We start from the raw sequence: 15,515 nt of genomic DNA, 5'->3' as shown, positions 1-15,515 counted from the left end.
TTTTGATGCGACAAGATATATTTCTCTCTTTGTTTTTCGAGTTGAAATAACCTTTTATATTTGTTGTACTTATATATGTTTAAGTAAAAGGGATTCATTAGTATCAAGTAACAGGAAAACAAACTTTTATTCCTGCACACTCATTTAAAGCGAGACCCACCAGAAAAGAGAAAAAAACAGAAAAAAAGAGTGCAGCTCGTTTATCCATGTAAGAGCAGGAAAGAACTTAATTTTTTTGTTGCTTGACATAACTAAAACCCTAAGTAAAAATACTCTTAATGGTCTTAGCCAGAAAATTTTTTATTCTCACGTCTTTCAATTAATTGCCCCACGGGGGACTGTTGCCTCTCCAAATTTTTTGACCAAAAAAAAAAAACTGTTACTTTTAAGAGACTTTTTTAATACAATACTGTTTTATCTATTTATAAAAATTTCTTGCTCAAGATTTTAGAGTGGTGGCTCCAATATCACTTAGTTTTCACAAATATTGTAAATTATTCACACACTTTCAAAATGCATAGAAGAACTAATTATCCCTCGTTTTTTTCTTGCGGTCAGTCAGTAATCGGGCATAGTTTGAACGCCACCTTAAGAGCCCGTTTGTTTGGGTTTATAAAAAAAGTAATTTTTATCTCTTCCTTATTTTAGAAGTATTTTTTATAAAAGTTAAAGCTATTTATATTTTTATAAAAATATTTAGTTTTTGAAAACAAATATTTGGCTTTTGACTTCTGCTTTTCTTGGAAGTTAAAATTTTTAGCTTCTGGAAAAAGTAAGTTTTTGGCTTTTTTTGTAACTTCTGTTTTTTTTAAAAGCAGACATCCAAACGAACTAAGAATGAGAAGTGCTTTTTTTCTTAAAAAAAGCAATTTTAAAGGAAAAAAAGCTCATCCAAACGGGCTCTAAATCCATTTGTAAACTATCACGGCTTATTATTGATAACTATAAGATTATTGAAGTTATACTTACTACATTTTTTTCTTATTACTTCTTACTATTAAATTTAAACTGTTAAATTCCGTCAATTTAAAGGTTATAATTTATTGAATCACATTTATTAATTCTCAATAAATTATAACTGTTAGATTGACGAAAATCAATGATTAAGATTTAATAATAAGAGATAATAAGAAAAAAATAATAAATATAACCTCTCCTATAAAAATATATTAAAGGGGAAATGATCCGTTTACAAACTTTTTTTACAAATTTTTGCAAATTACATTATGTACTTCCAGGAGAACATAATGTAACCATAATGTTCTCCTGGAAGAACATAGTATAATTTGTAAGAATTTGTAAACAAAAAGTTTATAAATATAATCCTCCAATATTAAAGATATAAATATCTCTACACAACGTTTGAAAGAGGAAACACCAAATTACCAAAATGACATAAGGACAAACTCCCAAAAAAGTTAGGCGGCCAGCTAACACTAAATTACGGGAATGGTATAGTACCTGAAAATACGAGGCAAACACACTGATTTGTTGGCTTTCTTGGAAGAAACAATAGGATACAACTCAAACTTGAGATATCTTTGGTCAACTAAAGTCACTCCTCAAGCAACAAGAGCATTTGAATTGAATATAACTAGAGATGTCAAGTAAACTATAAGCCTTTCCTGCTGCTTGAAACTCCTGCAACTATCAAATTAATTCGTGCTAGAAAACATGGGTTCTTGTACTGCTCATTTGTTACCAAGTGGAGGTTGGGAGAAGGGTGAAATTCAACATAACCCGTCATCCTAACTGTGAAATGGACCCACGAGCAACTTTAGCATAGTGGTCTTTAAGTAGAACAAAAGATAAGGCATCGCAACCTCGCATTTCAACTCTCCTACACAAGTAAAATACTAAAACGCTTCACTCGTCTGGCATGACGGGTCAAGCTAAACAAAGGTATTATTCACAAAAATAAGCTGATCAATCCGTTCAAGCAATGATATTTTCTTGGTTCAGTATAGCCAGCCAACAAAAAATATTTCTTAAACATAGGTGGTGCCAAATACTACACGCAACGCTACACGCTTTGTGTAAAGGAAAGAATAGCCGCCGCAAAATATCTCAAGCGTCCAACGTATTACCAAAATTATGACATCTTTACGGAAGCATTTTACGAACAAACGGATCTCAGGAACCATGACTTTTCTAAAAGCTCTCAATGCGACTTTAAGTTAAAGCATACAGCACACATCACAAAACAAATACGTGCCATACTTCCAAATGTTAGTCCAATAACTGAACACTTCAAAGCACAAGAGACAAGCTGTACAGTTTTCAGACATTATGGTTTTGTCGTAACTCGTTAACACCGCGGAAAACATGACTCCAATAGATACATTATGTATTGGTAAATAGTTTTCAGAACTTTTCAGTAGCAGATGGAAATCAATTGGAATTTAAATCAATTCAGATGTCTCTGAGCAAGTAAAACAATTTCCAACCCCATTCAAACCAAATGATGAAAGCTATCACAAAAACATAATTTGATACAAATAGTGCGACAGCCACACGCGAAGACATAAGCCTCATTGTTAAACGAGAAAAACTCAAATGTCTAAAGCCACCGCCCACCAGATATGGCATAGTAAATAATATTTTTTTGCATGAATCCAGATTACTGAATATAACAATACCTAATACCATGAAGAAAATAAAATCAGTCAGCGTAACCAAAGAAGTAATACATAGAAAGTTAAGGTAATTCATAAGTTATCATCATATTTCACACTTACAGAGATCCATAATTTGGAATTTATATGATCTGCCTCTTGAACAAGATAGGAAAAAGGACGAAGACACGGTAAGGAATATGCCTTACCACTAAGGGGCAAATGGGAAATTCCAACAGTCCCAGGAATGCTATTAAAGTTGAAATATACTGTCAAGGGAACAATGACAGCGTGAAGAAGAAAGTTGAAATTACCCATACTTAGGTAAATTGCATATTGCAATTACCAAACGCCAATATCTAACTAACTTTATTCCTCCGGAGCCAATTGCCTTTTCATTAGGCACAGGAGAAAAATCTGCATGCCCAAAACAAAGAAGATCTGCTGAATATTTCCCCAAGTAGGTCTCAAGAGTGTAACGTACAAAGATCTATAGTAACTACCTTAACATGCGAAGTGATCATTCCATGACATTTGCCTCAACCCCATCTGGCAGTATGTTTCTTCATTCGTGTGTTAAAAGGTTACTCAATATCGTAAATCTTTCTTCTCTTTAGCTGGGTAATTAACCCAATCTGAATACAATTGTTTCAGGTGATAAATACTCCTGAGAACAGGATTAGCATTCACATATCTCAGAACCAATTCATGCAAGATCATTCAATTCTATGAAATCCTCCTCTAGAATGGAAAGTAAAAGTTGCCGAGATGTTACAGCTTCAATGAACAATGCACTACCGCCAGGAAGTCCAGAAAGCCTTTCCTGAATACCATAAAAAACAAACAAAAGAATTTAATGCTTTAGCAATACTTTCTCTTGTGCCCCATAAATTGAAATGAAAAGGTGCACGGGGAAGAACATGCTTAAGCACAAAATAAAAAGGACATGTTTTTAAGCAATCTGGATGGAATGACAATGTTAACTATTCAATTGGTACATGTAAAGATTTCTAGTAACCAGTAAATGTGTAATTCCCCATTCAGAAGAGTTAATATCACTAGTAAAAAACGCATGCAATCTAAGAAAGACCATCACGTGAACGAGTTGTAAAATTTTCCAAATTCAAAAAATGTGGTTGCAAAGAAAATACAACATTTAATTGACTGACTCCCAATATTGATAGCCCTAATCCTGGCTAAACTTTTCAAATTATTGCTGATGCAGAGGTTTGCAATTGACAGATGCAAAACAAAAAATAATCCAAATAATTGCAATGGAACTATCTGGCTTTAAGCCTTTAACCACAAAATCTAAATCTTCCCGGTACTAAGTCAAATGTGAAATATGCATAGGGAATGTGCACGTTCAAGTCACGCATCACCCCATGCCCAACTTGTGCAAAAGCCAAAACACGTCTACCACATGTCACCCTCGGCAAGACGCGCATGGGGGCATTGAACGCACATTGCTAGAATGTGAGTCTTGTATTGCGCTAACTTTTGCACAAATCGCAAATGAAAGTAATACGCGACTTAAACAGGCATACTTCCCATGCACGTCACATTCAAATTAGATAGGTAAATAATTTGTCAAAAGAATTAAACTCGTAACATGTTTGTTTTTTTGCATTGTATCGGTCAAAAATCCGTCAAATGCAGATGCAGCACGAGAACAAAAGAGAAATATAAAACAAGCAACAATATATATTCACTCACTAAGATGACAGAGCAAGATCAAAGTTGATTTTTTATTTTTTTATTTTTTACCTGCTGACAGCCCTGAGGACCTGCTGCAGAACATTGGAAAGGAGCAACCGAAACAGGTTCGGTCAAAACTTGACGATCATCTTGTTCACTAGCACATCCATTCTTTCTGTCAACGGAGCTATCATCACAAACTCTACCTTCAACAACATCAGCTCTGGCATATCCATCATACTGAACACCAACATGACGCACCGCTGAGACACTTTCTTCTGCACAACAACTCAGACCAATCTCTGATGGACTATTCTTATTATGATGAGCCTCCTTAACAAATACACGGCAAAGGACAAAAGAACCCTGCATATGCAATAAAAGCTATGAGGAAACACATTTACAACACAAGAAACATTTCAGTATTATTTCATAATCAAGCCAAATCAAATAAAAATTGAACAGTGGCAAGTGTGAGTGTTGACCAATTCCATACCAGAAGATGGTCAACCAAGGCGTACTCGTACAATATTCGATCCGTTCTGGTAGCGTTCTTTGGAGAATTGCCAACGTAGAAAACGAAGCGGGTTCTGGTGCCTAAGAGAACGTTTCCACCGTTTCCGAAAACATCCCTAACCCTTCCTTTTCTGAGCCAGAACCCGGTCTTCACTTTCATTCTCACGCGCCTCGCGTCCTTCACAACCCTAACCGTATAACAGTACCAATGCCTCTTACTCCCTCGATAACCGTACGAAAAGCAGGAAGCGTCGGGCAATTCGAAGGGGTCGTGATTGTATAGGTCCAGTTCAGTGATCAAATCAGAACCGTAGAAATCCCCATCACGGTTCGCGTTCTTGTTGGTTAGATAGTAGCGGAGGAGAAGCTCTTCCGAAGGGTAGAACCGGCAACCGGGTGGGAGCGAAGCACGCTGAGACTGAGACTGAGAGTGAGAGTGAGAGTGAGGTTCTTCGTCTTCCATTGGGTTAGGGTTTTTTTTTTTTTTTGGGGATTTAGGAAACAGAGGAGAATGAGAGTGTGAGAGTGTGGTTTTGTAATTGTGAGAATCGTGCTCAGCAAGCTTCTCGCACTCCCGCCGATGACTGTGACTGTGAGTGAGGGACTTGGCGTGTCTTAATTGGCTGTGTGTGACAACAACATAATGTTTGGGATATTGGGGCCTGTTAAGTGTTAATTGTGTGCGATCAGTGGATGATGGCAGGTGGAACCATCGTGCGGCGTGTGGCTGCGGAGCATACTGTCAAAGCCGAGCCTTTTCAAAACACGTGTCGATTATACGATGGGTTGAGACATCACATATTGCCATTTTCCTCTCTTACCGCGGTGCGTGTCTATAGCTTCCACAAACCTTTATGACATAAGCGCATTTTAATAATAGTAAGCTCTTTCACCAGCTCATTTATTATGAGCCGAGAGTTTGTGCTTCTTTTTTAAAAGTAGAAAGAAATTTTTTTTTTGAAGGGAACTTAAAAGAAAGAAAAGGATATAAATAGTAGAAAAAATTTCTTTTTTGGTAAAGAACCATCAAATGTATTAATGCTCTTGGAGCACATTAAAAAATTCCTCTTTCAAGATTCAAGTATGAGATATTTTTGAAGAGAGTATTTTATTGGATGATCTTTGAAACTAAAGATCATTTTTATACAAGTTTAATGTTAAATGAAATATTTAAAAATTGTCTGATTATTCTAATATTATTTTTTATTTTATTTTATGACCTTAATTATTTCCTCGGTGACTTATGTCTTTAGTAATCTCACGGTCCATGTATAAAAAAGGATATGAGATATCTATTAGTTCATTCGTTTTAAGACTTATCTTGTCAGTTGAGCCTACCCTCATTGATTGATTATTCTAATAATGAATCACACATCTATCTTGTTATTAATTGTGTTAAATTTTATAACTGAATTTATAAAAATGGTCTGATTATTGTAATAGTATATATTTTTATAAACTTAATTATTCTTTTGGTGACTCAAGTCTTTAACATTCTCATAACCCATGTAAGAAAAGGGATATGAGATATCTATTAGTTCATCCATTCTAAGACTCATATTGTCACTTGAGCCTACCCCGAGAGATTGATTATAATAATAATGAATCACACACGATGTTATTAAATTCGGACCAGTTATTGACCCAGTCGAGGTACTAGGTTATTGGGTCACTGGTTCAACCGCATGACCCGGTAAGTATATATAAATCTATAATTTATATTTTAAAAACTATAAATATACTTAAATACTTGTAAAAAAATAATACTAATTTCAAATATTTTAACATGAAAATAATAAATTATACATCTCTGTCCAACAAAAGATCAATCAAATATATAATATTTGTGATACTAGTGTTTCAGGTTTAGTAAACGACATCTCTAACTATAAAATTAAATCAAAATTCCCTACATATTGCATAATCAAGATAATATTAATGTTGTAGGTACATAATCTATGTAAGTTAATAAGCTACAAATCACTCAAATATTTTAAAAGAAATTAAATCATGTGTGTTTAAAAGTTAAAAAACAAGATATCAATTGATGAAAATAAATTAGTTTTTTTTTATAGACCGGGCCGGATCACCGGTTGAACCGACCGAGTAACCGATATTTACGAAAACTGGTCGGTCGCAACGGGTCACACCGGTTCTGTAACATGGCTAGTCCAATATACAAACCGGACCGGTTATATGACCGGTTCACCAGTTTTCGAGTTGATCCGGCTGGATCGATCCAATTTTTATAACACTGATCACAAATCTATCTTGTTTTTAATTGTGTTAAATTTTATAACTGAATTTATAAGTTATTTGGAATAGTAAAAACCACTTTAAAAAGTCAAAATAGCTTATATATATTTATATTAATTAATAAACTTGAAATTTTAATTTTTTTTTTATCTACAATATCTAATATTACTTTATCTTTCTTTTTTCATATACACATTTGTTAAAAAAAAAAATCTTCAGACATGACGAGGGCAAGAGTCAAAGGAAGAAAAAAGAAAAACCAAAATTATATTAGAGGGTTTAGTGTTTATCTTTTCAAATGACATAAAATTATGTCATTTTAAGTTAGAGAAAGACACAAACAATAAAAATCATGGGAGAAAAAGTGGGTAATTTTTTTTAAAATTTAAAATAAAAAATTTCTAAATCATATCTTTCTCTCACTTAAAATGATATAACTCTATATCCTTTAAATGGAAAAATATTTTTTCCTATATTGTAACATAAATTATACTTCTGAAACTATTTGTGACACCGCAGTCAGTTATTAGAACCTAGTCCTAACCAAATTGAGTGCCTGTTTGGATCCTCTCTTTTTTAAGCTAGAAGCTAGTTATAAGCATAAGTTAGGCCAAACAGGTTTTGAGAAAAACTCTTATAATGAAAAGCTCTTTTTTCTATAATGAAGAAAAAAGCTGAAAATTAAAAGCTCCTAGGAGGAGCTTTTTTTTAAGCTCTTATCTGTTTTTCTTGAATTGTGTGCTTTTTTTTAAATAAAGAGTGATAAAGATTAAGAGAGAGATAATTTTCTTGAAATATGTGCTTTTAAGTAAATTTTAAGCTAAAATTTTCATGTAATTTCCAAACAGCTTTTAGCTTCTTTTTTTAAGTTCTTTTTTTTTAGCTTTAGCTTATAAGTAACTTCTAGCTTAAAAACAAGAGGATCCAAACAGGCTCTGAGTGTTACAATAGAGCCTAAATCCATCCTCCCATGACAAGGCATATTGGGTAGACCAATGTGACACGAATTACCTTCCCTGTATATATGGTTAAGTCCGACCTCCAATATTTGCACAACCAATCTTTTGGGTCGAATATTTGAGTTGAGTAATGGTAGATAAGTTATCAATTTCCACACTCAATTGTTTAGCCCCTAAGAACTAGTAGTACTCCATACCCTTATGATTACCCAAACCTTAGCATCTTCAAAGGAGTAATTGCCAATTTTATGAACAATTCAACTAATAACATTAGAACACAATTATCACAAACCAAACCATTACAACCAGCCTTTCTATCATTTTGCGAGTAGGCTTCGTCTATCTTGAGCTTCAGCCAACCCTCACCCAAGGGGTCCATATGGTCTCTACCTGCCTAGTTCCAATAGCTTGGGTGTCCTTCTCATCCATTCCATGGAAAGATCGTATATTACATATATACATAACGATAACCCGAGAAGGATAACTTAGATAGCTGAAATTTGGGACATGGAGCTTGTTGGCTATAGTTCATACTTCGCATGCTGATAATGGTTCTTGTTGGCGAAGTCAGTAGAAAAGTAACTCTTACGGGCCTCTGACTTATTGTAATTTTATTTTTCTTAGTAGTTTGAGCTTGGGTCATGAATAGCTGCTATTAGAGTCTTTTAAATCTGATTTATATTTCTTTGCAAACCAAGTGACTTGTAACGAGTGGCGGTAAAGTGAATATAATACAAACAAGTTAGACATAGCTTATATTGGATAAACTAGGGTAAATCACTGTGTCAAATCTCTATTCCCTTTCTCTTTTGTTTTTCGATTTATGTGATTGTCGATTTTCGACAGAGCTCCGTATTCCTCCGCCTATGATGCATGGAGTGAGTTAACTTCTAAGCAACTATGATGTTATCCTAAATCTGTCTGCTAGGCCGTAAACTAACTTGATTCGGAAAAAAGCTTATCTATAAGAGGCTTCAAACAGTTCACTATGATCTTGCTCAAGCATTTATATTAAGTGCTACATACAGAATTTGGGTGTAATTGACTTATCATTTCTAGTTTATGCACTTTAGGAATAAGAACTAACATGGACCTCTTTTATTAATGTTGGGAATTGCATATATATGATGATGATGACGACTTATCACTATAATTTTTTGTTATCTTTGATCCTTGCCTCCACTTGTTGTGTTTCCATTTTATTTTGGCGAGGTTTATTAACTAACATCCATGGTCTCTATCGGCCATTATTTCCTTGGGAACAGCTCATTTCTCCCCTTGTGCCTTCAGGTTGTTGTGGTATCCGGGTCTCGCAATTCACTATGCATGTCTTCTTATTATGACCATAACACCCAAACTTACAACAAATGGAATACAAGCCTTCATATTCTACCTTCATAGCATCTCATTCCAGTCGATACTTATCCATCCATCTTGGGTTTTGACAGGTCTAATCCTACGCATATTTGTTCAAACTTACCATTTTCATGACCACAGGTAATTTTTTTCTATTTTGATTAGGCATCCAAGCCAATCCATCACTAATCATTTTCAAAACACTCCTATTGGAATTTCAAGTAGTTGAAACCAAGCCGCAATTTTTGGGATATCAAATTATAGAGCACAAACTGTGGTTCCCATTATCAAATTTAAGGGTCACGCGTTGATCACTGTGTTTAGATCTTTCTTTGTCGCAAATTTAACGACTTAAAAATCATTGTCGATATGAGTGACTTTGGACTTTCCCGTATGCTCCCATATTGTCTCTATCATTTTCTTCACGAATGTTAGACCCACATTCTTCCTTAATAATTTGACAATTAGGGCTGGTTTCCAAGAATTGCACAATCTCTTCTTAGTCTCACTAGAGCAAGTGAAATTAGCTACTCCATTCGCTTCAATTGTTATATGAATATAGTCTATCTCGGAAATTGATAGTGAAATCCTTAGTCTATCTCAGAAATCTATAGTCTTAGTATTTTGGTTATAACTTGAGTTTTCCACCATGGATTTGGATGTTCTTTGGCTCGCTGAAAATATGAGAAGATTGCATACAACTTTCATGAAGATTTCGAGACCTTATTATATCTTTAAAGGACCTTAAATTGAAAATGAAAGTATTGCATCGGTACTATCACGGAATATGACTCAATTTTGGAGTTTCAGTCATACCTTAAGCTACAAACATCAGATTTTGTCATTTTCTAATATTTTGGAAAGTTAAGACTCTGGCCTAAATTCTTATGAAGTCAAAGTTAAACTCTGATATTAGAGTAGCTTAAATTGGACATGAAATTATTGCTCAAATCGTGGTCTACAAATCATGAAATTTTATATTCTTCAATGTTTCGGAAAACTTATAAAAGATCTACAACTTCGCTGAAGACACTTGAAGTTGATTTGGACATAAAAGACCCTAAAAGCAGTTGTCGAATATTATAGTTATGAGATTTAATTCAGTTCGATTTTTCTGATGTATTGAAAATATAGTTGTGGAATTGGAGTATAGGTGATGGTTATACCTTATATACTGGAATAAACAGTGCTCAACGTACACGGGTTCAAAACTCTAGTAGGTAATGATGGGTATTGATCGAGACATTAGATTATGACATTTGCTACATTGATTAAGAAAACAAAAGTAAAGCATTCAATGAAAATAAAGCATTTATTACACATAAAAGTGATTAAAGACTAAATTTATAAAAAACTGCTTGAATATTTGGAGAACAAAAATAAGGATTTACTCAAAATTTTAACCAGCACTTAGTTAATAAGGAATAAAAAACTTGCCCACGTCAAACATACTCCAGCAATCAAACAAAGAATCTAGTAGTACCGAAAAGGAAATAAAACAGTAAATCCACAAGTTAATCAATCCAACAAGAGTTACTAATCCTACAGCAAGCCAGAAACACAAAAACACATAACAAGCTTAGTACTAACTGACAGCATAAATATCTAAGAGAAGAGACCATGAAATAAACGCCAAGGAAATATCTAAGAGAAGAGACCATGAAATAAACGCCAAAAGGGGAGGGGTGGGGATTCTTGCCAACAGGCTTAACAGGATCTAAGACACAAGATTGTCATTGAGAGAGAGTGAGGCTAGTTGATCAGCTGGGCTGTTGGCTTGCTGTTGAGCAACATTTCTCAACACATCCATGGCTTCAGCAACTTTTGCCTTGAGAGCATCTGGTGACTCAATCAGATGCAATACTTCAGGCTGGTCCATCTCCAAAAGCATGCCTGTAACCTTAGCTGCTGCATCATGTTCCAGCTGATCTACTAGCGGATATAAAGCTTCTCCAAGCATCTAGCAAACAATTCATGACAAAGAATCAGTATGAGGACATAACCATTATAGTGCACATAAAACAATTGAGTACTCAACCCAAATGTGCTAAAACAACAGAAGGAAACGGGACTTACAGTCCTCTGTTGCTCAAGAGGAGCATTTGCAAGGGCTGTAGCCAAAGCCTGAATGGGCATTGGCTGTCCCACAGCATCCCGGATTGGCAGACCACCCATGTCATAAGGGACTGACATCATTCCTCCAGCTACTCCAGGCAGTTGAACATCTTGCATGCTGCGAACAGGAGGGTAACGGTAGACACGTCCCCTTGGGAGCATCTGAAAAACAAATAAAAAGTATCTTAGCATAAGTCATACAGAACAGCAAAGATGAGAAAAAAAAAATATCAGAGATGTTGTGCATGAGCATACCTGCTGCTGCATCAATGGCATAGGTTGCTGGGGTTGTTGTAAAGGACCTGCTCCTCGACGTCCACCTGGACGTTGGCCTTGTTGGCCCTGCTGAACCATTGGAACAAAGAAGCTTTGCATTGGAGCACCACCAGGTCTCATCCCAGGAACAAGTTGCTGCTGGTAACCAAATCCAGCCTGTATTTATTATGGCAGTGATGATTAATATTTTTTCTGAATCTAAATTGATTAAATGAACAAGCAAGCCTAAAATGTGAAAATATAATGTCCAAGCGATGAAGATTGTTACGAATACCAGCACAATGCACACATTTAACAGATGCAGCAGGAATAAAATAGAATACAAACTGATTACAACTTTGCTGAAGCATCATATCAACATGTAGGCCTTAAAAGCACAACAAGGTTAAGACCCAACTGAAATATGAATAATTGACAAGATGGAGTAAAAATTGACCATGACATTTTTCCTCTTTATATATAAAACACATTTTCTAATGCATGATATCACAAAAAATAAAAGTTGAATATGCAAATAATTTGTTAGTAATTACTTGAGGAGGAATCATGGCTGGAGGTCCTTGCCCATACAAAAATTGTTGTCCCATACCGGGAGCACCGGGAGGGTAGAGTGGCATACGGGGTGCAACAGAAGGCGCAATTGCAACGGGCCTCATTTGTGAAAATTGGGCCTGCGTGAAATCAGTAATTATGGTGAGAAATTAACAACTGCACATAAATGCAAGAATAAGTTAAGACCCCTTTTCATTTACATTTATTATTTCCCAGCCTACAATAACTCCGCCAATCATCACACTAGAACATATAACTGTAAGAAGGAAAGAGTTAAAATGATGTGGCACTGAATAGATCGAGGAAAATTTTACATATTATGAAATCATTTAACAACCACCAAGCCTTCAGATTATATCCCCACTATGAGGGTATGGTTGGCTACATAAATCAAATGACACCATTGTGCCATATAACATTTTTTCACTAAATCCACTTGATCACTTTCTACGGTTCCTCCTAAGATTTTCTTCAGTCTACCTCTACACTTTGTAGGACCATCTCGACCTTTTACATATTTCGAACTTTAAGAAAATACAGACCATAGATTTGCTTATTCCACAAAATTATGATATTTAATAAAAATCAGAACACAGCTTCAAAGGATACATGCAAAAATTATTTATAAATCAGATACATATACATATCTCCAGAGATAATAAGCTTTTTTTTTTATTTGTTTTTCCAAGTTGTACATCAGAGGTGTGTTTATTCTCAATCAAGCTAGTACATTACAAAACAAAATAAACTCAATCTAAAAACAGTTAAAGTGAGGCTGCTGAAATAGAAAGAATAGAACAACATTAAAGAAACTGCTGACCCACTGTTACAACAGTATTACCTGTAACCTTGCTCTTCTCTCTTCTTTTCTCTGTGCAAGTGCAACATACAGAGGTTTGCCAGCAATCATTTTACCATTCATCTCTCCGAGCTACAAGTACCAAAAGATATACTTAAGAACAATATAGTTCCTCGTTAAACAAATAATGATATAATAGCCACAAACAGTTTTTTGCTTACAGCTCGAGATGCTTCCTCAGAAGTTGAAAAGGCAACAAATCCTGAGCCTCTACTGATTCCATGTGGGTCTCGCATAATCTGTTGAATAGATGAAAAGAAATGCAGTACTCAGTTTTAGATTCCAAGAAAATGAAGATTTGACTATTACAGATACCAGCAAAAATATCATATTCGCACACCTTGCATGAAGTTATTGTACCAAAGTCGGAGAACATTTCTTTAAGTTTTTCATCACTGATGTTATCATCCAAGTTCTTCAGATACAGGTTAACACCTTGATATTTATCAACAGCTTCTTTTACAGTCTGTTCAAATCGTCCTTTCAGTTCAAGCTCACGTTCAGATTTTTTCTGGGCTTTTCCAACATACCACTCCTTGTCATCAAACTTCTTTCCGTTAAGTGCCTCAACAGCTTTAGCAGCATCATCTGGATTTTCAAAATTAACAAATCCAAAGCACTTTGATTTACCATCTCCATCTCGCATTACTACAGCACTAGTAATGGACCCATATTCTCCAAAAAATTTCTTCAAGTCCTCATCGGTCAATGAATCCGATAGGTTTTTCACATAGACATTGTTGAATTTTGTCTTACTGAGAGCATTATCTCTATCTTGCTTTCGTAGGAAAGGACCTACGTAGACTTGTTTATCATTGATCAGCATGCCATTTAACTTGTCAATGGCATTCTGTGCAGATTCTTCATTGTCAAATTGAACAAAACCATATCCTTTCGACTGGCTAGAGCCATCAGTTGCTATTTTGCAAGAAAGAATATGTCCAAAAGAAGAAAAAGTTTCATGTAAAGCTTTGTGATCAATTGCCTTATCCAAATTCTGCACCACCAACATCATTAGAAAATTTATGAGATTTAACAAGTCAATTGAAATAACAAACAACAAAGACCTTATTTCCCAAACATAACCCACAAAAATTGAGTAAACAGGCAACTTAGTCATCGGAATTATTCTCCATCATTTTAATCCCTGAGTTTACTTACTATCTACAAGTCCTTGAATTTATAAAAATTTGGTTCTTCGAAAACTATAGTTACATTAATTAAATTGCTTATTTAATCTATTTTTAAACGTGAGAGATAAGGATGGGCACCTTGATAAAAATATTAGCAGTACCACTCTTCCGAATACTAGGATCTCGATGAGAATACATGACCCTAATAGGCTTGTTGTTCAGTGGAGTGAAATTTAGCACATCCAGTGCTCTTGACGCTGAAGACACAACATAGAAACAAGTTAGAACTAACCAATTAACCAAAATCTTCACCAGAAAATGCATGCATGGAGGTTTAGTAAAGAAACACGAAAAGAGAGAAAGAGAAAAAAGACTAACCATCCTGAGCGTTACTGTAATTAACATAACCGTAACCGAGGGATCGACGCGTGCTCAAGTCCCTGCAAACACGAACCGTCATGACTTGACCGACCTGGTCGAACAGATCGTAGAGTTGCGACTCGTTCACATTCTGATCAAGATCGCCGACGTACAACGACGTCGTCACGAACTGGTTCGCGTTCGGAGCAGGAGCGACGCCGTTTTGAGGAGCCGACACGGGACTCTGGTGCTGCACCTGAATCTGCGCCATCACCGCCTCTGATAAACCAAAACCTAACCACTTCTCACAAAGGTAACTCGGAGATTTTTTTTGTTTTCGGATTTTGCTTCTGTGCGCGTGTGAATAAACTAGGGATAGACTCGCCGGAGATCCGAATGGAAGTGGCGGAGTAGGTAAGAGCGACGGCGGAACTGAAAAAATTTTGTTTTTTGATTTTTTGTTTTTTTCAGATTTTCGGTTTGGGTACGGAGGGCAGAGGGGGCTGCACCGCACCGTTGCATACGTAAGGGTGAGGCTTATATAGGTGGGATTGCGAAACCCTAGTTTAAAGGTCAAATATCCATATGGGCTGTGGCCCACGTCATTCGATTGTTTAAATTTACTGGGCCCAGTAAAGGAACCAGGGTTAACAGTTAATTTCCCCATAACAATAGAGTTGTTGTTGTTGTTTTTTTTAATATATAATTGTTTTTTTAAAAGGTTATACTTAGTATTTTTTTTTTTTACTACTTGTTATTACCAAATCTTAATCGTTGATTTCCTTCAATCTAACGGTTATAATTTATTGGGTCATGTTTA

At 35.4% G+C, this 15,515-nt stretch overlaps 2 protein-coding genes across 3 annotated transcripts; both read right to left on the bottom strand.

Annotated features, from left to right (window-relative positions):
• Positions 1 to 2,648: 2,648 nt before the first annotated feature.
• On the bottom strand, positions 2,649 to 5,346 carry LOC133307571 (NAC domain-containing protein 72-like). Of its 2 annotated transcripts, XR_009751046.1 has the most exons (4): positions 4,810 to 5,346; positions 4,383 to 4,679; positions 3,119 to 3,438; positions 2,649 to 3,032 (listed from the first exon to the last, which is right to left on the bottom strand). XR_009751046.1 is itself a non-coding variant. In XM_061508098.1 (3 exons), exons 1-3 carry the CDS (start codon positions 5,290 to 5,292, stop codon positions 3,322 to 3,324), a joined length of 897 nt encoding a protein of 298 aa, XP_061364082.1. In that variant the 5' UTR covers positions 5,293 to 5,346; the 3' UTR covers positions 2,649 to 3,321. The 2 variants fall into 2 exon arrangements, 1 of the variants encoding a protein (XP_061364082.1); XM_061508098.1 differs by having other exon boundaries at positions 2,649 to 3,438.
• A 5,437-nt stretch (positions 5,347 to 10,783) lies between these two features.
• LOC133307561 (polyadenylate-binding protein 2-like) lies at positions 10,784 to 15,196 on the bottom strand. Its single transcript, XM_061508088.1, has 9 exons — positions 14,714 to 15,196; positions 14,474 to 14,592; positions 13,543 to 14,199; positions 13,364 to 13,441; positions 13,185 to 13,274; positions 12,325 to 12,462; positions 11,771 to 11,947; positions 11,477 to 11,677; positions 10,784 to 11,360 (listed from the first exon to the last, which is right to left on the bottom strand). Exons 1-9 carry the CDS (start codon positions 14,964 to 14,966, stop codon positions 11,118 to 11,120), a joined length of 1,956 nt encoding a protein of 651 aa, XP_061364072.1. The 5' UTR covers positions 14,967 to 15,196; the 3' UTR covers positions 10,784 to 11,117.
• Between the last annotated feature and the right edge of the window lie 319 nt (positions 15,197 to 15,515).

Source organism: Gastrolobium bilobum, unplaced genomic scaffold, assembly GCF_033153095.1.
Source record: "Gastrolobium bilobum isolate Gb01-03AN ecotype WA unplaced genomic scaffold, APGP_CSIRO_Gbil_v1 utg2219, whole genome shotgun sequence".
NCBI lineage: Eukaryota > Viridiplantae > Streptophyta > Magnoliopsida > Fabales > Fabaceae > Gastrolobium > Gastrolobium bilobum.
This window is presented reverse-complemented; position numbering and strand designations above follow the sequence as displayed.

Excerpts from the sequence above, each read along its gene's own strand:
- LOC133307571 (XM_061508098.1), bottom strand. The coding sequence starts at position 5,292 with ATGGAAGACGAAGAACCTCACTCTCACTCTCACTCTCAGTCTCAGTCT. Across the intron at positions 4,680-4,809 it reads CCTTGGTTGACCATCTTCTG|GGTTCTTTTGTCCTTTGCCG; the intron begins GTATGGAATTGG and ends TTGCATATGCAG. Across the intron at positions 3,439-4,382 it reads GTCCTCAGGGCTGTCAGCAG|GAAAGGCTTTCTGGACTTCC; the intron begins GTAAAAAATAAA and ends TATGGTATTCAG.
- LOC133307561 (XM_061508088.1), bottom strand. The coding sequence starts at position 14,966 with ATGGCGCAGATTCAGGTGCAGCACCAGAGTCCCGTGTCGGCTCCTCAA. Across the intron at positions 13,275-13,363 it reads CTGAGGAAGCATCTCGAGCT|CTCGGAGAGATGAATGGTAA; the intron begins GTAAGCAAAAAA and ends TGGTACTTGTAG. Across the intron at positions 12,463-13,184 it reads AGAGAAGAGCAAGGTTACAG|GCCCAATTTTCACAAATGAG; the intron begins GTAATACTGTTG and ends GATTTCACGCAG.